Source organism: Oculina patagonica, chromosome 13 (genome assembly GCF_052425735.1).
Source record: "Oculina patagonica isolate OP01 chromosome 13, crgOcupat, whole genome shotgun sequence".
NCBI classification, from domain to species: domain Eukaryota; kingdom Metazoa; phylum Cnidaria; class Anthozoa; order Scleractinia; family Oculinidae; genus Oculina; species Oculina patagonica.
The window spans coordinates 34,386,160-34,411,289 of record NC_135770.1 but is presented as its reverse complement, the minus strand read 5'-3'; the positions used below and the strand labels follow the sequence as shown (position 1 = coordinate 34,411,289).

The 25,130-nt window shown below is 40.5% G+C and overlaps 1 protein-coding gene and 1 pseudogene across 1 annotated transcript; both read right to left on the bottom strand.

The window, feature by feature from the left end:
- Positions 1–79: 79 nt before the first annotated feature.
- LOC144635187 (selenoprotein N-like) lies at positions 80–25,096 on the bottom strand. Its single transcript, XM_078494266.1, has 13 exons — positions 24,623–25,096; positions 22,995–23,165; positions 21,513–21,675; positions 20,479–20,656; positions 18,408–18,559; positions 18,191–18,232; positions 16,387–16,437; positions 14,644–14,792; positions 3,131–3,236; positions 2,196–2,299; positions 1,711–1,778; positions 1,058–1,156; positions 80–584 (listed from the first exon to the last, which is right to left on the bottom strand). The coding sequence occupies exons 1-13, from the start codon at positions 24,950–24,952 to the stop codon at positions 497–499; spliced, it is 1,701 nt and encodes a 566-aa protein (XP_078350392.1). The 5' UTR covers positions 24,953–25,096; the 3' UTR covers positions 80–496.
- LOC144635199 (BTB/POZ domain-containing protein 6-like) lies at positions 11,655–13,868 on the bottom strand (annotated as a pseudogene).
- Positions 25,097–25,130: the final 34 nt, after the last annotated feature.

The window sequence follows — 25,130 nt, the reverse complement described above, 5'->3', positions numbered from 1 at the left end:
TCATCATTATATACTTTCTTGAGTCAGCAAATTATAACCCTAGCAAAATTTGTGTGCTAAATATAAACCCTGAACAATTTCCTAGTTTTTGATCAACAGAATCCCTCCAATTGACAAACCTAGTATTTATACGAATCACCGAAAACGGCAAAAATTTAACTCAAAATACCTAAATAGCCAGTACCCCACCCAACCCCCCTAAAAAATGCTTCACACTTCAAAAAGTGCTTTCTACATTGGGATAACACCTATTTTACAATTATACCTGAGCAAAACTACTATGTTCCAATAAAGTTATCCATCTAGCTTGTCTTAAAATTGTATTCTTGTCCCTTTGACGGCAACTTCTTGCCGCCATTGAAATATATTAAATTACCTATATTAAAATATACTAAAAAAATGTAGTAATATACGTAATATACGTTATTCCGTTCATACTTGTAATAAAGTCACTAGTTTTCTACAATGCATTTGTAATGTCTATTCATTCTTAGTACTAATTAAGTTGCTTGGCCTTGGTGACGCCTTCTTCCAGGAACTCGTAGTACGTAAAACTCAATTCGTCATAAAATCCTAAAGGAAGACTGAAAAACAGAAACATTCAAGTCAGATAGTTGCAATGGATTCGAAAAACGACTTCAGGCCTGTCAACACATCTAAACTCGATGGTAAGGAATTTATTTTGCCAGGTATCTATAGTTCTCAGATTTGGCATGTTTCGGACCGTTTACAAAAAATTATTTGACTCGGATTGGAACACAAACCCTGAACATATTTACCGTCATTTTTTCCAAAAAAAAAACAAAAAAAAATTCCCCGACTTTGACAAGAAATTTAGAATTTTTCTTGTCTTGATACTAAATTCCCTTACTTTTCCATGACCTCGAGTTTTTTCCTTGTTTTATTTTTTCTTTTTATCCCGTGGCTACCATGCGACTGAAGCTCGAAATAGTATCTCCAACAGATGATTTTCATAATTCTCATTACTCACCTCCTAGACCGTGTACTGAATATGTAACAAGAAACTGGATCTTGATCACCCTAACATTTCACTTACCTCACTCCTTCATTTGATGAACCCTCCATTAAATCATTTGCATTCATTCTTGACAAAACTGTCCCGTTTGGAAGAGACACCATTGATTCTACAGGAAACCTTCAAGACAAAAGTTCTATTTAAAGAAAATCCCATCCACATTCGCTAAAATTCTCCGTTAACTGGCATGTTTCAGGTGTTTTCACTATAGCATGTTGTCAAGTCATGGAAAATGTACGGGGATAATCTGAGTTCTCTCTCCTCCGCAGAGGCCTCTTATTTTTCGTACGGGCTGGGATTGGAAATGGGGAGAGGTGAAAAGTAAGCGCGCGGAGCCTGGGGGGAATGAGCCTCTGCGGAGGAGAGAGCTCTCGGGAGTAAGCGACCAGACGAAGACGTCTGAAATTAAGGCTACTTAAGTTCGCGACATGAAAAATACTTAGGTTGTCAACAGGCTCTCAATGAGAAAAGGTAAGAACGGTCGGCGAGCAAAATAAAGCAAAAACAAAAGAACACTCTCCCTTCCCCTGGAACGCCGTTCTTTTCTCTCCTTTCTGTACTGGAAAAGTTGCTTCCAACTAGTTAAAAAGTTAAAAGACTGACGTTTGCAGTCGCATAGAGTACTCATTGAAGTAATGTGCATTGGAAATCAGAATATAAAATAACGCATATACCTATAACTATCCAGGTGTGCTTTAGCTGCTTCAGTCACCTCAACATTTGTACCGTTAGCAGCTAGATCCTGTGAATACAAAATAGAGTTGTTTGGCTAAAGACTCCTTGCAAGGATATCAAAGCTTTATACTTGTTGCCCCGCAAAAAGAGTAAGCAAACTTGTTACACTTGCTGGCAGTTTGCAATCTCGCCTTGCGGTATACATAACATGGGCAAGGGAAAAGTGGCAGCTGTCACTGCCGGAGCTTATCCCGATTTCCGTAACATGAAGCGACTAGGAGTATTTATTCAAGTTGCCCTAACAATATGCTCTTGATTACAGCCGCCTCCCATTGCTCCCGGCCGGGTTGGCGTTTCCGATCCCGGGCGGCACTCGAACCCCGGGCGGCTAACTATAAGGCCATCGCGTCTCCCACAGTAGAAAAGCTAACTGGAATAATTACCGGTATCCTTCATCTACTCGAAACAACGACTGATTACAAACCTTTAGCTCTGCTACAAGTGTCCAACTGCTGATGAATTTCTCCGTTAACAGCTGGACTATGGGCGAACTCTCCAAGGGACCATCTCGGAGAGTCCGCCCTGAACCTATGAATGCAAACAAAAAGGAACGCTTATGTTTTGTGCTATGGCTAAATTAAATGAAAAAAAAATTTTGAAGAGAATTTCCTTCAAAATGTAATCTGTCATCATTATTATGGGATGTAGAACTCATCTGCCCGCCGCAAAAACGCTTACGTCGAAATTTGAGCAGAGTTAATTTTAGTAAGATCACATGAGAGTTCGCAGTCAACGAGAGCGAAAACTTAAACGTTTTCTAATTCTTTTTGAATTGCGTTCTTTTATTTCTCAATCTGTCTTATTAAACTTGAGAGTTGACAGTAGCAAACAACAACTCGGTCCATATTTTCCTCCACTGACTTTGTAAACACATAAAGAGCGTGTTTACTTAGCCGAAAGGGAGCCTTAAAATAAAAGCAACGGCTTGTAACAACAACAACAAGAACAAAACTTTATTTAGGCAATCGAATTATTTACAATATTTTTGAGGCGGGAGGTGAAGAAGAACATGAAAAAGAGAAAATAAATAAATAAATAAATTTACAAAAAGGTAATAACTTATCTACATTAAGAAAAGAAATTAAAGCTACTTTAAGCTAAAGATTTTAGGAAGTCAATAATTTTATTGATTTCAACACAGTCATCCTCAGCTGAAAGTAAATTGAGCATTGAGTCACGAATTGTTTTTCGGTAAACTGTCTTAGGTTTGTATCGTAAGGCCGGTGCAATGTTATTTCAGACTAAAGTTCTGAAACGAGAAAAGGAACGCCTTTGAATTTCCATTTGTGTAAGACGCAAGATGTAACATTTGTGTAAGACGTTTGTGTAAGACGTAAGATAATTAAGAAATAACTATACCTCAGCAAGACTGATCGTCTAAAGCTCCCCACAACAGAATGTGATGAACCAGTTTATTTTCAGCTTTTGCCCGTGTAATAGCATCTTCGAAGGTTAAGTAAGGTACCTGTAACGTAGATTTTATAATAAACTTATAAGCTTACGTTGTAAAGCCCTCAACTGGTTGTTAGATCAACTGTAAGGACGCTACTTTTCGAACGCTTAATTTTTCCCCACTTGAGAAACGTTCGAGGTTCGTCGCAAAAATTCCATACTGATGACGTAGCTGTACAGAGAACTATCCCCGGTCAGTGTCCCTGATTGGCAGTTACTTGCGCGCGAAAATTAAAAACCAAGCAGCAACCAATCGGAGATGCTACATGGATCAATGCAGAGCTACGTCAAATGCGTCTCTCTCGAGTCTCGAGAAGAAAGCACGGGAAGAGCGACACCTGTATATACCATACAAGCTATCACACGTTGATTAACATCTGGCCAATCACAGGAAATTTTAAAAACAAAATGAACCAATCAGAAATCAAAAGAAAAGCCCGTTATAAGTGCCTGTAAAACCAAATGGGCGAGCGGTAAAACAATCACTTTGAACTGCAAAACATCCCTTTGCTGGAAAGAAATGTCAAAGTATGTATTAGAGTTGCTTTGTAGGACTTGTAGTGCTGTTTTTAGGTAAACGGAATTCATCGAATAGGCGCCGCATCGGGACTGCGGCGCTTATTACCTTTTTTGGCTCAAATGCGGCGCTTATTCGCGGGCGGCGCTTAACAATCTGAACAGTTGAGGTTTTGCAAGAAGTGTTTATGTGAATGTTAACTTGTTCATTAGGGTCATCTGAACACTTTTTGTAGCAGAAGTGAAAGTCAGATGTTTTCATTGATTTCCAGCCGCCATGTTGGAGCCCAAGCAGTTGGGCTCCAACATGGCGTTTCCATACTGTGCTCTCTAAATTTGCGTGGAACATTTTGTGACGGATAACTCGAGTACGGAATACCGTACAGACCTGAGAAGTAGTTTATATGATAGTAGTTTTCTACAAGCTGTAATATTCTAGATTTTTTGACTCGATAGTTTTGGATTTATTTTCCGCGGCGTGACAGTGAAAACCCCCTACAAAAAAAAGCGCACGAGTTGCACTCCAGGGGATATGCAAATATGCAAGTAGCTCCAGGGTAACATGATTTGATTGCTCAAATTTTAACAAAAGAAATTCAAATCAAGACAATCAAACAAACCGTTTTAAACTAACTTAGAACAAAGTGATTTTGAAATGATTGGTATTATGAGCTACATTCAAACTTCCTTATTTTTATCTGTTCCAATCCTGTTGAAGTCTAGCCTTGTTTTGGAGTTTCCCTAATGGTCGCGGGTCGCGGGTTTCAAGTCGCGTGTCGCGGGTTTTAAATAAGTCGCGGGTTTTGAAAAAGTCGCGGGTTTTGAAAAAAGTCGCGTGTTTTTAAAAAGTTGCGAGTTTTCGATAGAAACCATTTATTTCTCAGTAAAATTCATTCAAACAAATTTAAACTCGTTTTCTTGGGAACTACGTTACAAAGTAGATAATTACTTTGCGGGTTAAACAATTAAATTACGAATTTCGGAACAAACTGCTCAACTTTGGTCCGGCTAAACTTTCCAAGTTTGCAAGTTGAGGAGGAACAAGACATTGCTCGAAAGTCATGGTCATGTCGGAAATTCAGGTGAAGAAAACATGGCAGCAGCGGTAATGTTCCAGCGATTCCAGTGGCTAGAGTTACAAAATATTTGGTTAAAGTTGAAGAGCCTGACGTCGTTTCGCATGAGCGATCTGCCGATAAATAAATTTTACGTCGGCTGAAATTTGGTCAAATTTAACTTTTTATATACAGCAAATACATCTTTAAAATTTTTGTGAGGCTTTAACTTCAATGTCAAGTCTTCTGCGTTTGTAAACCGAATGAAATTGGACGGCTTTACCGATCTTCACGTAAAATTAATTTTATACAAATGCGAAAGAGTCAGACAAATTTGAATTAAAAGTCGCGACACGTTTACGGCTCAATTCTATTTTTATGGTAAGTGTTTTCTTCCGATGGTTTAGCGAAGCAAAACCACTTCTGTCAACATAACTACAGAAGGGTTTTTAAAATCTGCGCCAGTTAAAAATATTTTAAAGAGTTTTTGCCACAGAATTCTAGTAAAATATATTTATCAACCGTACGCGTTCAATCATGAATACTTTGGTTCAAATTCATGATCGCTCGCGCGCAACGTTGTTTTCAAACTTAAAAGCTTGATTGCAAATCATGCAATGTTTGATACCCAATTTGAACATGTTTTTTTCAGGACGTGATGCAACGGTCGGTATATGTAATCCTTATACTTACTGTGGGTAAGAACGTTGATGCCGACGCCGTGCTTGTTCAAACAACTATTTTGAAACTCGAGCAGCTAGAATCGCTGAAATATTTCTGCCACCACTTTGTAACGTGTCTCGTTCCTCCTCAACTTGCAAACTTGGGAAGTTCAGAAGTTCAGTCGGCAAAGTTTGGGAAGTTTGTTCCGAAGTTCGAAATTTGATTGTCTAACTCGCAACGTTACTTCGTAACGTAGTTCCTAAGAAAACGCGATCATTTTGAAACCGGCGTCTTTGCAACCGGTTTAAATTTGTTTGAATGAATTCTACTGAGAAATTAATGCATTCTATTGAAAACTCACAACTTTTTAAAAACACGCGACTTTTTTCAAAACCCGCGACTTTTTCAAAACCCGCGACTTATTTAAAACCCGCGACACGCGACTTGAAACCCGCGACCCGCGACACGCGACCATTAGGGAAACTCCTTGTTTTGGGGGCTGATCTCCGTAAGCCCCGGCGACCGGCGAAAATCGCCGGCTAGTCGTTCTTGGCGCGCCGGCTACTCAGACCCAAATAAAAAATAAATATTTTTGGAAGTTGGCGAATTTCACTGTGTCACCTTTTTACTTCCAGTGCGATAATAAAAAAATGCAGACGGATTACCATTTTCATACCGAAATAAAACTGAAACCAAAAGCATTTAAATTAAGCCATCGAACAGGCTTCCAAGTAGGGCAAATACGCAAGCGATTTTAAATGAAAATCGACAATAATTGAAATTTGATGCAACTTCTTGCCGCTTGTTGTCGCGACAATTTTGACGTGAGCACCGACCCGTGACGGCAGCACGGAAGAATTTCTTCATCAGAACAGAATCGTTATTGCAACATACAGCCATCAGAGCTCGAGAACCGAAATGAAGCGAACAAAACAACAGTCCCTCTTCAACGCCTGGAATACAAGGCCCAAAGAAGGCACAGAACAAGGTAAGTTGATTTTCCCGATATGTAAATTAAATTTCTATTTATAACCGAATCGAAAGTACACATAATTAGATTTTGTACTTTGAACACGTCGCCGCGAGCGGCCCGACACGGGATATTTTAGATTCAAAACTTACAAAAATTGTAACTTTTGCTTTTGCGTCTCAATTTTTTTTATTTAAAGTTGTTCGGTTAGATCTGATCTTCATGGGACTGTAGAACCGTTTTAAAAGGGTCCTAAGTTTGAGAACGTCAGAACTAAATACTGTGATGTTAACGCAGAAAACGTGACTGAAAAGTGTGACTGAATGCACACGCTGTCAAAAAAACAGTCTACATTCAGATTTATAATTAACAGATAAACGATCGATTCATCGATCAAAACGAAAATTTGCACAAAAAAACCAACGAACGAATGTAAACCCGCACAAAATCCCAGAAAATTTCTTTCTTTTCTGAGATAATTGTTCTGTAGATTCTGAGATAATTTTTCCGTGGATTTTGGTCAGGAAAAATCTTTATCTGAGTATTTTGAAGACAATCCTTTAGTTTGCATTATCAATTTCCCAGCAGTTGATAAAGGAGATTCCAGTACAATTGCCAGTACATCCGCTCATGAAAGTACAAGTGTCAACAGCCTCCAAGAACCCTCGCCTTCTAAATCGTCTGGCAATGTCGACGAAACAGCAACTACAAATGTTGAGTCAACTGGAGGAAAAGTGACAACCTTTCATGCCGAACTTCCACTCCCCCTAAACTGCAACAAAAGGAAGCCATGAAGCTACTGGAAGAGTACTTTCCTGAGGCTTTTAGCAGAAAAACCCTGCACAGTTACTACACCTGTTCAGGCTCGTGTACAGAGGTTTCCAAACAAGAGCAACAAAAGCAAAAAGGAAAAGGTGACAAATTCCAGCACAGATGGCTATTTGAAGAAACCCTCGCGTTTTCAAAGGAAACAGGAATGTGGTGGCTTGTTTTCATTGAAGGGGAGGGGATGTACTGCCTTCTTTGTCGCATACATAACACGAAGAACAGATACAACAAGGATTCCAAGTTTAACTGCGAGCCCTCCATTCGTTACAAGAAATCAGCTCTCTTCAACTCTAAGGCTAATGGACATCCCGGAAGCAAGAAAGATCTGGGCCATGCACAGTCAACTGGGCACCTTGGAACCTATCTTCTTGAACTAGAGCGAAGAAAGAGCCCCCTTGCACAGCAACACAAAGCAGTCCAAGAAAAAGCAGACAAGGTTACATTCAACGCTATGCTGAGTGCTTACTGGCTGGCACATGAAGAGATTGCCAATGTGAAGCTGAAGTCCTTGTTAAAGCTAGAAGAACAGCTAGGCCTTCAAGAAATGAGTCACTGGAAAAACACAAGTGAGCGAAGTCAAAGAGAGCAGAGATTGCTGCTTGGGCAATTACTGAAGAAGTCAACACTAGCTCGAATCAAAGAAGCAAAATGGTTCAGTATCCTTGTTGACGAAGTAACAGATTGTGCTGTGATCGAACAACTCCTCATTTACATTGGTTATGTCGAAGAGACAGGCGAGCCCCACTTTGACTTTTTGGAAGTCAAAGACTGCCTTGCAACATCTGATTCTGCTGATGCCGAAACAATCACCCGTTTAATTGTTGAGGAGCTGAAAGAAAGTGGCTTGCAACTTGAAAACGCCTGTGGATTTGGTTCAGATGGTGCCAGTGTAATGACAGGAGCCCAGAATGGCGTTGGTGCCAGGCTACAAGCAGTGTGCCCTCTTCTTGTAAGAACACACTGTATAAACCATAGATTGGCTCTGGCCTGTGGAGATGCAAATGACCAGGTCAAGTTTATCACCATAGTGGAAACAACACTCAGGCAGCTCTGGAAGTGGCTCGAATACCCCAAGAGATGCTCTGCTTACATCAAGGTCTGCGAAAGTCTCAGGAGAATCCAAGTGCCAGCTGATGCTACACAGAAGAAGTCATTGGCTGTTAAAGTCCAGAAGGCCTGCAGGACACGATGGCTGTCAACAGGGCAAAGTGTGTCAAGTGTATGTACAAATTTGGTGGCACCGATGCAAACGCTGAGAAAATTCAAGGAGCATGATGCTACAGCTGATGGGTTGCTAAAAAGGATAAACAACGTCAAGTTTGTGGGTACCCTTCTCATCCTCAACGAAGTTCTTCCCCATCTTAACATCTTGAGTAAAGTTTTCCAGCAAAACAAGATCCACTATTCTGCCATAAAGCCATCACTGGAATCAACAAAGAGGAAAATTAGTGAAGTGCGATCCAGCTGCAAGCCAATTAACGTCCTTAAAGAAGCTTTGATGGGCCAGTACAAAGATTTGGAGCTAACTCTTCCCTCGTCACAGGAAGAAGTATTGGCCAACCTTTGCCAAAGCTACACATTAGCACTGGAACAGAACCTGGACAGACGCTTCAATCAGGCTGCTCCAGTACTAGAAGCATTCGGCATCTTCAATCCAACCACCCTGCCAGCTGCCACTGATCCTGAGTTTATGGAATACGGTGTGGCCAGTGTGAAGATTATTGCTGGTCAATTCCAGTTCAGTGAAGATCAGATGACCACCCAGTGGCAAAATTTCAAATATCTAATGCTATCCTGGAAGCCACCCCAGAATGTGCTGCAAGGCGGGAAGGAGTCGAAATTATCGCCCACCGAATGGATTCTCCGTAAAATCGTGAAAGAGCAAGCATTGCTTAAAGAAAGCTATAACTTTTTGGTGGATGCTGCAAAAATCTGCCTTACACAGCCAATGTCAAACGCTGTTGTAGAAAGAGGAGCCAGTGCCGTCAAAAGGGTGAAGACAAGGCTCAGAAACCGCCTTAAGAATGACATGCTGTCCACATGTCTTCACGTCTCAATCAATGGACCGGAGCCAAAGTCCGAAGTAATCCTAGCAGAGGCAGCACAAGTATGGAGGAACACCCACAAGAGAAACCTACCTCCACTGAGCCTCCCAAAGATCGGTGGACGCATGCACAGATGTAAGGATCACTGAATCGGCAACTGTTGCCATTCAGACTGAGGCACCCCGTAAGTATTACAGGATATGTTCAAACATAGACCCAGATAAATACGATTAAACAGAAATAGCAAAAAAGCCATTGAAGACCTGATGTTTATTTTATTTAATTACAGAAACTGTAGACGATATGGTGGAAGAAAATTTGGAAGAAAATTTGGTGGCAGAAGAGCCCCAGCTAGTCACTCCAACAACCACCCAGACATCAGCAAACAGCGTACACAAGGCACTTGCTGAAATGGGCATGCTTGATGAGACGTCTGATGCAGATTCAGACTTAACCTGAGATCATGCCCTCCCTCCCTACTTACCACTCCGGGGAAGGAGGGCATGATACATTTACTTGTCGAATCGTATGTAAAAAAACCGGATTCTGGTTTTTCTTCTGATTGGTCGAGAAACAATACTAAATGAAGCGGTGTGGACTGATTGGCTGTAGTATTTCAACGAGACTTCCGGTCAAAAGCTGGTGCTAATGGCTTAGACGAGGCGTGTTAATTTCGAGGACGATTTTTCTTCTACGTTAGCTGAAGCCCTGACAAATTTCAAGTGTAATTCTCTGAATGCAGAACAGATAGAGTGTTCGACAATGCGTAATTTGTTTTCGTGACGGTGTTTTGGCAGTTTATCGAATGAGTTTCGGGAAAACCAATTCACCAAACAATATTCCAGAGGTGTTGAAATGTTTACAGTGTTTACTTAAAAGCTACACGATGCTATCCGCGCCGTGAAACAGCTCATCTGTAAATTCCTTTTTTGTGAGTTGTAAGGGACGGCGTCTATCGCTGATAAATATATATTCGCGAGCGTCATTTCTCCCTGCTACTGAAAGCATTTTTATTTTAGCACGGCGAAGTTTTAATACAGGCTAATTATTCTGCAGACGTTTTTCACGCCTCGTGGAAATCCGAGTCCCGAATTTGCCGCCATCTACAAAGAGTGGTTTGACAGTTCTACGACACCTTAGTTTATTTAAATTTGGGGGCGGTTGGCGGCCGGTTAAATAAATGTATCAGGCGTTCTTTTTCCCTCTCTCATCTTTGCAAGGGAAAAAACGCCTGATCGCAGGTTAATTCAGACTTTGAATTTGACATTGAAGACGACTCGTTTTAAAACACGATTGTCAAACTCTTTTTGCAGTGTTACAAAAAAATGATCTTTGATGTTGAGTTTACTGTATTTCATTTCTGAAATTCCTTCTTTGTATGTATTTGTAGGAGAAGGTGGATTAATAAAAGTTCTATCATCATGGCACAATCATCTCCCAAAATGCGCCAAAATGCACTCTCCGAGCTTTAAATCTTGAAAATTTCCCGGGGGAGGCCCCCCGTACCCCCCCAATGGGAGGGGGGCATCCCCCCTCCCATACCCTCCCCCCCCACGCGCCAGCGGCGCGTGTAAGGCGCTAAAGCGCCTTATTAGAGTACTCTGACGGCTACTCCGTTTCATTCTCCTTCTACAATAAAATTGGGGGAGAACCCTGGCCGCTGGGGGGAACGGGGCAAGTTTGCTTTCATCTTCATTGTTTGTCCACAGTTCAAATATGCAATTATGTCTTGTAAATTATTATTTACCCCTATTATGCAAAACCGGATTTTTCAGGGATTTGGAGGAGTGGGCATTCACCCACTTGTGACGTCAACAGTTTGTACGTCAGCGGGTTCTCGTGGTTCAAAAGTATTACAGTTTGGATAGGTCTTTCTACAGGACTGTCTATTTTGAACATTGACTGCATTCTGACAGAGCTAATCGAAAAAAAACATAATCTGTTTTGGGTGCGAAATTGGTGGTAAAACAAGCCAATACACATGTACTTGATCAAGGTCTCATTTCCAGTGTGTACAATTGATTAAGACCAAAACTGTGCCCTTTAGTGGAAAGGATGTACCGAGTAGAAGGTAGCGAGAATAAGAAGCCAGAGAAAAACGAAAGGAAAAGGAGCAAGAAAAAAGACGCTACGGGTCCGCAAACTAAAATGTAGCCAAATTTTGGTTCTTACGCATGTGCCAAAGTCAAATATTGTTCATTTTTACATGGAATCTTCTCCAACATCTTACTACGGTGTGATAAAAGTGCTTTCAAGCAATGTTTAGAGAAATTAAGCATCGTACCACCAAAAAAACAACTTAACGGTTTAAAACTTTTTTTTTTAGAAAATGTAACGGATTAAGGGTTAAAAGCCTAAGTAGAACTTACTTTAGTAGCTAGTCTTTTAATAAATTATATTTTAATTTATTTAGATTTTAGGTTTTAACTCGTGGAACATCTGTAAACTAGCCGTATAGCTAAGTATATTTCAAGTTTTATTATTTATTATTATTCATTAATTACTGTTAGCTTGTTCCTTGCAGATTGATAGTTTAGTTGGTAGAGCAGTGGTGAAAAGCATGTTAAATAACTTGACTTCCTTTATTCACTTTTCTACACTAAACCTCAATTGAAATACACGATCACCTGAGTGTTTTTCTTTATGCTATACTAGTTCCTATTTCAATCGTCTCTTGTTGGTAGTATTCAGTACACTTTCAATGTAACAATTGTAACCATAGTTTTGGTTGCTCTCGTTTTACGGCCGAATCTGATTGGCTGTTGAAAACTTGTTCATCTCATTCACAATATCTGGCACAATCGCACCAGAACCAAGATTTCCTAGTTCCGGTTTTGGATTCGTCAGAGCCTGTTGAGTTTCCTGACCACTGGTCAAGGGAAACGCAGGCTCTAGAAACAAGATTGAGCAAACGGAGATGATGTACGAAGTAGTAATTCAACGTAGAACAACTAACAGGCTGGGTAACGTTCGATTACAGATCTGTAGAGGAGGGTTTAAAGAAACAAAAAAGCAGGAAACTGGCCTCTTGTGTCAATTGTTCTATTATTGCTACCACTCGAAGTACGGAAGGTGAATCGTACTCCTTGACACTCAACAGATGTTTGTCCATCGTCTCCATAACATGAATTAGGACCCTTGATTAGCGACACTAACTTGTACTCCTTATTTGTTTCTAAACAAACTGGACGATCAAACCTTACATCAAATCCGTAATAGCCAAAAGTCTCGTCCTTTTCTGAAGCGTACGAACCTGATTGTTTTACCAGAGAAGAGTTATCTGTGGTGTCTTTAAGCTCTGTGGCAACCGTGTACGTGCCACCTTCAGAACCAAAATGCTGAACTCCATATAAAGTGATAGGCTTGTTGACAGTAAAATCAATGCAGTCAGGCAAGGAACGGGTGTAATGATAACCTAAAGCTGACGGTTTTAGGGTTCCAAATCTTTCACATCGATGGATAATTGTTGGATACACCATTCTAGGGGCTGGTATAAATGGCAGTGATGATGTTGAAATATCACTGAAGTGTTTCACCATGTCACCAACCTCGTCCAAAGTAAGAATGCGAGAATCGATTACAGCTGACGCAAACTCCTTTAGTGACATCAATGGAAACCTTATCGCTTTCACGATCTCCTCTCCAAGAATTCGTCTCTTCGCATCACCTTCAGCAGTTATCCCTTGACGTTCACTTTCTTTTGTGGCCCAGCGATCAACAGCTTTGAACAGTTCCACTTCCTTCACGTTCAACCTTTCTCTTTTCACGACTGTCTCGACTAGCGATCGCTCAACTGTAACAAATTCATCTGACGTCACAGCTTCTTCAGTCTGCTTCTCAATCACTTCCCAGCATCGACCTTCCAAATCTTTATCATCAAATTTCTGAGCATGAGGCAGAATGCAAAACACATTTGATGCTTTCAAATTGTGGCGAAGATATTCGTTACATTTCTTTGCGAGAGAAGGCACCATATACTTGTTCGCCAAGTACAACACTTGCATCACATTACTTCCGCTCAACTTTACCTCGTCGCTGTACAAATAACGAAACAACTCCAATAGACTCTCGTACTCACAGTCAGGCAGTTCAATAGAGTCTGTAGTCTCGGCCATTTGACCATAGAACATGGCAAAGAACACGGGACTGCTGATGGCAAGCACAAACTTGTGAGCTGGAATCACCTTCTTACTTTCACTTTCACAAGTCGCCGGGAAGTCGACACGGAAACAACAAACTTCACATCGCTCAGTATCTCCGTGTTGAAAATAAACGAGGTTCTTTCTCTGATGGTTGATCGCTTCTTCTGCCAGTTCTCTTCGACAAAGGCCATCGTTACTCTTTAGTGTGTTTGCAGTTTCACTGATACAATGTTTCGAAGCAACTTGGGTTTCTTTCCGGCGTCGAAAACGATAATACCGCTTAATGCTTGCGACCGCGGGCTCCTCCTATGTCACACAACTGCGTGACCTTTTTCATGGGGAGAGGGCTCGGCACTGCCTTTTCTAGTATGTATGTAATTTCTTTAACTCGAAATTATATTGGTGGCCTTTTATTAATTGAATCTTATAACTTTTTACCTTTTTTGGCCCACTGTGAATAGTTTTGTTAACTTCAAAACACATTCTCGTCCCAGAGCCCCGTGTCACTCTTAGCCAGTGGGGCCTTTGCACAAGAAACAGGTGGCTCTGGCCTGGGAACACACGAGTTGATTGGCCAAATTGTAACAAAGGAACTGGAAATCAAGACAATTTTAAACAAACTATCTTTAACCACAAGTAGCCAGGTAGTCGCAGGGACTTATCCCTTACTTAGTGTGTACACACTAGAAAATTCACCAATTTGTTGGACTATTGGTCCCTGCAACTAGTCCCAGAAATCAAACCAGCTTAATTCGTGGGACTAGTCGCAGAGAAAAATGGGGTCCCTGCGACTAGAATTTCGATGCAAAATACGAGTACACACTAGGGGACTGGTCCCCGAAACAAGTCCCTGCGACTAGTCCCCTAGTGTATGCTGACCATTGGTGTTTGGGGCGATGTAACTTCAGTTTTGGGGCGACATGACCTTTGACTGGGGCAACGTAACTTAGGGCAACGTAACTTGGGGCGACCGTGAGTGCTGTTCTCAGTTAGTTGAACGGAATTCCTTGAATAAGCACCGCATCGGGACTCGGGGGCAGCGCTTATTAACTTTTTTGTCCCAAATGCGGCGCTTATTCGAGGAAATACGGTAACTGGCGAAAAGTACCATGTTCAAATGTCAGAAAATTGTTTCTGAAATGATCAGGCAAATACTGTGAAGAAAGTACTTTTCTGTGACCATATTGCTTGCCAGCTGTACCTTTTTGAAAGAGTAGAATTTCCCTTCAAGGGCTTTGTATGCTTCCTCAAATGAAATCTCCTGGTCCCATTTGATGTTTTCATCACGTTGTTGATTATCATGCACAACTGATGGCATTGCACTGTGGAGCTCCATTTGCGGTAGAAATCCTACACAAAATAAAAATTAAATACAATTGTGAATGTCCTAAAAAGCCTTTCATTGATTCAGGACCGTAGCTAGCAAGTGGCGAGACGAGGCACTTGCCTCGTCTAGATTTAAACCCAAAATTAAAAACAAAACAAGAAACTTCAAGCAGTTTACAATCGGGCGGTTAATGTTTAACCACTTCTGTTCAATTCTTTTTTAAAATTGGCTAGAAAGGCACGGCGCAGCACAGTAAAAAAAATCTTTATAAAAGCAGTCACTGGAGAAACACACAAGTCGTGTTTGCGTGAGTCACGGAGTGTGCGTGACCTGAATTTCCTTTATCGCATCATCTATTGCCTAGCCGGATAATTTCATGCTTAGGCATGCAAATATTTTTTTTGTTCCAACTGTTGAATAAAATAAACCCAAACCAGTTGAATGACAATAAAAGGGAGTCCATTTCACGCCAAAATAAAAAGTAGACTGAGGCCATCCCGTTGTATTTCACCGTTTAGCGTCGTCCGACGACTCAAGTCCGAGTTTTGCACCAGTCAAGAAGTTTGGAGTATTGAACCAAAATTTCCCTGATTACGTCATCTCTTTTTTGATCCACATGCATAAACAAATTCCTGTCTGGGCTTGCAAATATTTATTTTGTTCCGAATCTTACATAAAATACACTCAAACCACTTGAATGGCATAAATTGATTTCAGTTAAAATAAAAGAAGCTTAAAAATCAAGTTCTTGAAGTTTAACTGCTATTTTGCTAGAAAAACACAGCTTTCAGTGGCATTTGCGAAGTCGCGTCATTAAAAGCACGCAAATAGAGAAACCTGACTACGTGATTCAGCAGGTAATTTCCCCTTGTTCTGTGTACTGACAAATTTTTGCTGGGTTTGCAATTTCCTTTCGATTCCAAAAATAAACTCAAAACACTTGCATAACACACGGAAAATAATTCATTTTTCATTTAGAAATAGTTTGGACATGTCAAATCGCAACGTGAATATTCAGTGCTTGCTCCGAGCCATACGCTTGAATTAAAAAAATAAATATTTCACAAAAAACAGAGCGCAGAGAATTCGTAAATATTTTTAATATAGATGTATGATTATTTAAAACTACAGGCGAGCCGGGGATCGCCAATAAACATCAAAACTTGCGTGACCAAGGAGTCACCTGGGCCTGTGGGTAATCGTTTCATTTTTAATTGGCTTAGACATGTCAAAACACTTCTCGGCTTCGCATTGTAAACATTCAGTGCCCGCTGAATCAAACGCACGAATGACACAAACATACACTCCACACGGAACAGAGAGCAGAGTGTTCATAATACGAGCGATCGCTAACCGAAACATCAAAATTTGCGTGACCGTGACCAAAGAGTCGGCTGGGCCGCGTGCGTCTGTAACGATTTACCGACAAAAAAAAAAAAAAAATTCCGTGTAGATTATGAATCGGGCCCAGGCCCCCGCCCGATTAATAAGATTTAAAATGAAGCTTTGGAGTTTAGTCCAGCTGTGTCACTAAAAACCTTCAAATCCCGACAGTGATCTTAGCTAGTAAATGACAATTTCAAAACTTGAATTTCCATCATATGTGCATGTACTAACCTATGTCTACTTCCATGTTCCCAGGTCCTTCCTCGTTTTCTTCACTGGTTTCTAAAAATAATAACCAACTAAAGTTAATCATAATTTGCACTACTGCATCTAGGCATAATCACTGACACATTTAAAGCAAACTATAAATGAAGATCATTACGCCCTTTAAAAAAAGGGAAGCCTTGAGCCAAGTGGCCCATACTTGAGGCCTTCCAAGGGGGGTAGCCATGTCACAATGTCACATGTTTCTGAGAACCCATGTCGCCTAGTCAACTGCTGTAAATGTCGCTGTCGTTTTCCCCCCTATTCAGCTGACCTTCAATACATCGCAAGTCGGATAGTGTATTTTTGCGGGCCCAAGAGAGGCCCGCAACCCTAATCTTGACAGTGACCAGCGGATTGCGTTTTACGCGTGCGCGCCACGTTAATAATAGGCGAACAGAAACCGGAAGTTGAAAATTTTGTTCTTCCACTAAGAACGATCGGAACGCGAAAAATGTGTCAATCACGATAGTTTGTCGTAACACCGGAAGAGAAAAATCTCTTCTCCAAGAACGATAAGAATGCGAAAAATGAGTCAATCTCTCAACAGTTTGTCACATAAGATCTACGCTTCTGTCACATGGAAGATTGCAAACATTACAATTTGTAGACGTTGTTTTATAGGTGCTGCTTTTGAGAAAATTTGCTGTGATTATATCACAGATAAAACAACGGCAAAGCGAATGATTCCAGCAACGGTTATTCTCGAGGAATTCGTTATAACACTGACAACATAGCGAGTTTATCAACCGAGGAAAATCACATCTCAATTTACACCACGTGCTCGACTACACTTCACAATCAACTGTCAATCAAACAACAACTCTGACTGGTTCGCGGCCGGTTCGCGGCAATTATTAAAGCGTGACGCGTTGCTCGGAATAATTGTCTTTAATTTTGTCCAGTGATTTTTCATTAATCGCGCCACGTTAACAAAAGGCAAGCTCAACATAGCGAGTTTACCGACTGAGAAAAAACACATCTCAGTTCACAACGAGTGCTCGATTACACTTCACAAAACTGTGTAATCAACAACATAGATTGGTTCGCTGCAATAGGAAATGATAAAAACACGCATTCCTTGCGTGACGCGTTACTCGGAATACCATTGTCTTTTGTCCATTTTATCATTTATTTATCGACTCTGCCATCTAACATTACGCACTCTCGTACCAGTACCTTTCAGTTCTAAGTGCGTCAAGGCCCGCACTTTCTAACCTGTGGTTACCACTAGTATATATATATATATATATAATCGTAAACAGTTTCTTAATTTTTTGTGTTTTCTTTTTATTGCCATTTTTTTCTCGGCACATTAGCATACTTTTGCTAGGGGCCTAATCAGCCCCATCAAACCGAGGTTAAATAAATGTTATTGAATTATTGTGTTGCTGTAGCATTTTAGTGCTGTAATGATGCCGCTTGTCCCTGGTAAAATGTTTCTGTGTTGCCAGTATTCAGGGTCAGGTTGCTTGTTCAGCTTTTACCCTTTGGAAGGCCTCATACTTGCCACAGCTAATCCCGGATTCTGGAATATGCTAGTCCATCGCAGGGTACCCCCCAAGCATTATGTTGCCGGTACCCACTTATACACCTGGGTGGAGAGAGGACACTATGAGAGTAAAGTGTAATTGCCCAAGAACTCAACACAATGACCCAGGTTAGGCCTCAAACCTGGACCGCTCGATGTGGAGTCTGGTGCACTAACCATTAGGCCACTGCGTCTCCCACATATTTACACCTTATAGCACCAACAAATTAATCATACTACCTTGGTCATTTGTTTCTGCAGTTTCAACCAACCACTCCATATCTGAAACACAATAGAATCATGTGTTATAAAAACTGTAAGTTTTATAGAAAATGAACTTATTCATTGAACATGTATCACTTCACTTCCTCTTTACTGGAAATCAGTCATCTTAAGATAACAATTCCTAATATTTTTTGACGATCATAGAAATTAGAAAACAACTGAATATACTCACCTACATTTAGGCTTCTGTTGTTTGGTACAGCCAGCTGGAAAGACTTCACCTGACTGCCATCTTTTCTGATCACAATATTCCCCAAGAACTGTCCAGGGCTGAACCAAAATGGCAACAAAGGAGGTTCATTTAATTGAAATTCTGCATGGATCCTGGATGAGCAAAAAATCACTCTTGGTATTATTGCTAATTTATATTATAATAAACCTTTGATTGATAGCTTAAGTCATGCTTATGTTACAGAAACCAATTAAGTTAGAAAGTGCTAGCACTGGTAAACCATCTAACCTCCCCAAGTCACTGAGACTAAATAAACTAGTAATAGCTCTCGCTAAGCTGCCCCCGCCTTTTTATAATTTCTTTTACAGCAATATTCTAAGTTTAGTGGAGTCTTTTGTCGCCTTTAAATATGCCGATGGACTACAGGCTTCTCTTTTACTGTGCCATGTACGTCACGACATTGTTTGCTGCGGAATTTCTTATTGTGTGACACTGTTCTGTCAGGACTTCAAGTCGATTTTATTACCTAGCGGAAATAACACAACACATTATTCGTGGTGACAACACGCAAGCTTATTCCCGGGCTTATAAAATTCAAAATGAACTTACAATAATTTCCAGGCCAAAAAGCCTAACAACTCCACGAGTAACAAAACAATTTTTGATCCTTATTCAACCCACTCTTTGGATCAAATAAACTGACAGTTTGTTAGCGAAATGTATTACCTGACAAAGCATGACAAAGCACCCGCTTTTGTTTATTACTCATCATATGATGTAAACGATTTCCGCTTGTTTTTCACGACGTTCAGTTGCTGACTAAGATAAGAAACTCTTAGTCCCTGAATGATACGCCTGTCGTGCTTTCTATGTCATTTTCGATATCATTTCAATTTCACGTACACGTTTCAGTTATGTCTTCAAGCAACAGATGTTTTCTTTGATCACAGTGCGGCGGCTATTTTTATCCTTTGCGGCACTGACTTCCGTTGCTCATTTGTGAGCATTCCGGCAATCCTTTGCAAGCATTAGGGCAATCCTTTGCGAGCATTTGGGCAATCCTTTGCGAGCCGCTTTGACCAAAATCGAGATTTTTTCCGGTACCATTCACTGAATGCACATATTTAACCTATCTACGCGGGGACTTCTAAGGTGCCTCCTCGGGTTCCGGCCTCTGGGCTGGAACCCTGCGGGGGCAACAACAATAACTTTTTCAACTTAGAGGGAAGCTGTTCTAATCTATTATCTTACAGAATGCATGTAAATGAGCTGTATCTAGATCTTTGCATTGTTCACAGGGGACCCAAACGCTGTATTAGTTATTCATAATCTTAAAATAAAAATGTTCTTATTTACCTGCGTTCCTGTGTTTTTTTTTTTTACCGGTTTGGGGGCGATTTGAATCAGAGCGAAGGCAGTTTACGTTGCGAGTTCTAAACGGTAATCGATCTGTCGCAATGTCAATACGACGCGCCTCAATATGTCTCAAGTTTTACTTTAACTGTTATTATTAACTATTAACTCCACTCGCGAGAGAGAAGAGAGACCATTAAATTGAAACACGAAACTCCCCGCGAGGAGAGTTAATAGTTAATGGTTTTAGTAACTTGAGTTAATAACAGTTGAAACTCGAGGCGTGTTGTATTGACATTGCAACAGATCAATTACCGTTTAGAACTCGCAACGTAAACCGCCTTCGCTCTGATTCAAATCGCCCCCAAACCGGTAAAAAAAAAACACAGGAACGCAGGTAAATAGGAACATTTTTATTTTAAAATTATGAATAACTAATAATACAGCGTTTGGGTCCCCTGTGCATTGTTACATGAGTTTCTGTGAGGGCCAATTCAAAATCAGCCAATAAGAATTGGAACAGGTAAGGTTTTTTTTTTTTGCAATAATTTAAATCTTTTATTACCCAGGTAACCAGACTTGCTCAGTCTATTCTGTACCTACCTCACTGGGAAACAAAAAACTGATAAACTCAAAGCTGATATTCAGACTCCTAGTGTGGAATAAAATAGATGTATGTAATGCTGAAGCAATACATTGAAGACAAAAAATTGCAAACCTAAAAACAATGTCCAAATAATCCTGGTTCTCTGCCCGAACACAAGCAACTGTTCCTTGTGGACCAAATCTTGTCAGAAGAAATGGCCGTGGATGAAACATGGCCAGGAGATTATAGAGAATGGCCAGTCTGCCTTTGACAGGGGTAGGGTAGTAACGGTTACTGGTCAAACCTGGACCTGTGGTGTTTTATTAACAATAAAATAAGCAGATGACATGTGGCATCAGGTAACACAGGACCTTTAGTTAATGGAACATACATACAGTACCTCACATGGGCCTCTTGATAATGAATAAGGCTTTTTTGAGAATGACGGAGTTGAGATTTGGGGTTCAGAACTTCCCACTTCCCATACTGTTTACTCCCACCCCACCCCCTTTCTTAGCAGTTCCCGCTATTCTGTACTTTTTCTTTTGCAAATTGTTATTCATACAATGTTTTAAAAAATTTTCCCCAATTTCTGATAATCCCACTTTCCACTCTCTCTATTGACCACACCCCTTCTCCTGGGTTCCTACCTCCCTGTCCCTCTCCAAAAGAATTAAATGGGAAGATAAATGTGGAGATAAAGGGTTTACCCACTTACATGTCCCTGTTTTATGCAGATAAACTGAGTGAGGGATCACCTGCCAACAATTGCTACTCAGCTATACCCAGCTATGCATGGTGGCCTAGCTAATACCCTGGTCAGCATGTTGGAATCAAGATAATTGATCTTGGTTTGAGTTCTGGGTGCACTTCTTGGGCAAGACACAACTCTCCAGACTGAAGTATACTGTCAATGAATACCTGTAATGGCTAGGGCATGGCTAAAGGGGAGGGGGAAGGGATAAATCAGTGATGGATGACAACCTATTCAGGAGGGAAGGGGTTGCAATGGTCCTAATTACTCCATGCTCCAGAGATCAGGACAAGTTCCAGTGGTTTCAGCCATGCACGAGTGCAGACTTTACCACATACATGAATGTACAATATAAAACACACTATTATATTCACTGCACAGAAAAACTATATGTATGTAATGATGTACATACCATTTTTATCAATCATAGATTCTACAATGTACCATGGTTGACCCAATGGTGGTTCAAGGACTGGGTAAGGTAAAAATGCATCAAATGATTTTACAGAGTATGTTGCCATGGAAATGACACAGCTTTCCCACGACTTCAGGCCCTGCATTTGGTGTTCATTGCCCTAACAGAGAGAACATAAATCTCCAGCTTGCAACTTGCATACTATAGAGCATATTATTTTTAATTATTGCTTCTTCACTTGAAGTTGTCTTAGTTAGCAAAAGTTTACCAGAATGTACAAGAAGAAAAGTTCTTTAACTCTTTTTCTAGACATTTTTCTATCAATATTTACCTGATTTTCAAAGAGTTCATCCTCTTAACTCTCTTTTTGTTTAAAAAAAAAACACTATGAATCAATTTTGGCCTTCATTGCGGGCCCAAGAGAGGCCCGCAACCCTAATCTTGACAGTGACCAGCGGATTGCGTATTACGCGTGCGCGCCACGTTTATAAAGGCTATCTGCAAACCGGAAGTTGAAAATTTTGTTCTTCCACTAAGAACGATCGGAATGCAAAAAATGTGTCAATCACGACAGTTTGTCGTAACACCGGAAGAGAAAAATCTTGTCTCCAAGAGCGATAAGAATGCGAAAAATGAGGCTTCTGTCAGAAGATTGCAGACATTACGTTTTGCAGACGTTGTTTTATAGGTGTTGCTTTTGAGAAGATCTGCTGTGATTGTATCACAGATAAACTACGGCAAAGCGAATGATTCCAACAACGGTTATTCTCGAGAAATTCCTTATAACACTGACAACAAAGCGAGTTTGCCGACGGAGGAAAATCACATCTCAATTCACACCGCGTGCTCGACTACACTTCGCAAAACTGCCAATCAAAAAAACAACTCTGATTGGTTCGCGGCAATAGGAAACGATAAAAAACATTCGTGACTTAAGCGTGACGCGTTACTCGACCTTACTCTGAATAATTTTCTTTTGTCCAGTGATTTATCGACACTGTCTGAAAAATTTAATATCGATAAACTTTGGCTTATTAACCATTGAAACATGGCAAACTTGTCAACATATGATTGGTAATATCAAACACGTAAAAAAATCATCATAATTTCGCACACATTGAGATACTGTTATTCTCGGTGGACAGACTCCCAATAAACAACCGCAGTTTATAAAAGAAATCTCAATTACCACAGTTATGCCAACTTTTGGAAAACTTCCCAAAAACTTCGACTTGAAGTAATTTTCCAAACTAACAAAAAACACTTCCCTCCCAGTACCTTCTCTTAACTGCATCGAGGCCCGCACTTTCTAACCTGTGGTTACCACTAGTATTAAATCCTAATTACTGTACAGTTATTTTTAATATTAGGCAAGCAACCTCAAGCCTAAACAATCATATATAGTAATTTTATTACATTTTTTTTATAATAAACTGTTTTTCCCAGATTTACAATTTCTTGGTTATAAGTAATACTCACAGTGAACTGTGACTCATCTGAATATTTTGTCATTGTTGAGAGAACCAAGGGAGTCAAATTACAAGTAACAGTGAGCTCTTCTCCAGCAGCAGTCTCAGGCAAGTCTGTTGTTTCACCACTATCAAATGTATCACCACTAGTATCCACCTGATGATCATGAACTGCAGGAGCCTGGGTACACAAAAACAACATCATTAGCATTAAAATACAACATTATGTCTAAAGTAGTGTTAAGCAATGGCAGATCGATGGATCAAGAGGTGATTAGCAGGGTGGAACCAAATTGAAGATAGGTTGTACTTTTTATGAAAAGGGGCAGAGTGAAGGTGTGCCCTTTCTTAATCCCATATAGGAGGGGGGATTTTTTAACCTTCAGGTCTTATTTTTTTTAGCAAAAAGGACCCCTTTCCTATATACATGTATATATTCCTAGATTTATCCTTTTGCACCCCACAGAGTGTGTTTGGAAATTCAGATGGGAAGGTAGCCTCATGCGTTGCAGACGAACTAAATCCTGATATAGTCCGTCTGCGAACCAGCCACCAAAAGCTTGTTCCCCCACCGTGTGTTCCCCGGGTTTTCTATAATGGCTTCTGATTGGCTCCTGCATATGGCCATTGTGGCGATAATTGGTTAAATAAGTGGTTCTCATGAAACCATATTTATGCTTTGGATGAATACCAGATACAGTAAAGTATAGGTGACAGACCTACACATGCACACAGGCCGGCCTACACAGACTCCTATGTTTGTGTAGCAATTTGTACATGAATGGCCATATGCAGGAGCCAGTCAGAGGCTATAATAGAAGACCTGGGTAACATGCCCGGGCGGAACAAGCTTTTGGTCGCAGGTTTGCAGATGGACTCTGCTGGGGTTTAGTTTCTCTGCAGTGCAGGCTAATGGGGAGGGGGCTTTCAAAGGCTAAACCTTTGGAAGAAAGTATGAAAAACCAACGCAAATATATGTTGCATGTCTTTGCAACAGACTGGGTGAAACCTGACCTCTGATCATCAGGTAAATTATTTTACCCTTTGTGGTGAAATAACCCATATATGGTAATAAAAATGTCTATGTACGTTTCCAGGGGGTGCGCATTCTACTTATTGGAAGTGAGCCCTTTCTCAAGTGTTTTAGCCCCTTAAACCCTATATTTTTCAGCAAAAATAGGGGGCAGTTTGCTTTGATCTGCCACTGGGAATGAACAAACAGAGCTAATTAAGCGTAATGGAATTTTGCAGCAGGTTCCTAGATCTGCCACTGAGTGAGAACAACAGAGCTAATTATAAAGCATTATGGAATTTTTCAACAGGTAGATCCTGTAATCTGATATGTTGTTGCTGCACTACAAAGCTATTGTGTTGCAGGAAACAGCTGAACACGGAAAAACTTGGTATATCTCTATTTAACAGAACAAAAATACAAAATAAATCAATGGCAAAACGTTGGTTAGCTATATATAGCTAGTTAACCAGGCTTTCCAACTTCATGAAGCTAAATAGCCCTCTATTCTGGGTCATCGTGTAATAATGCTCTTTAATTTTATTGTTCATACTGGGAATTGGCGCAATTACTTGCAAATTTATTTTCTTGCAGTCTCCGACAAAAATAAAAGCAAAACTACTTACTTTTCGATGCAAAATTCTGTTCGCAACTTTTACAAATTCTGACAAGTCGAGAAACCCATCCAAATTTTCATCATAGGTCACAAACAAGCTCAATACTTCCTCATCTACCACGTCATATCTGGCGCTTGACTCGACGATTTCGCCTCGATGCCTCGTCTTCTTTAACAGGACTGGTGTAATCACAAGGCGATCGACAACAACAGCAAGAATTGCTACCAAAATCGACGCGAAAGCAATCACTGTTTTGCTTCTGTTGCCGGAAGTGGGCTGTGAGGTCTTTGAACAATTCTCCACGGCAGCCGTGGCGGCGTCTTCGCTTTCTTTGCTCATTTTCGAGTTCTTATAATTTCGCAAAGCGACAGCATTTCGCTGTGCAATTGAAGAGATTTAGAAAGTAGAGCCGTTTCAACTTCTCAGGAACAAAATTCCTTCAGTCTGCACTCACTTCTTCAGATCCGTGCAGAACCTGGAACGGTGCAGAAAACAGCGCGCCTTTTATTACCATGAT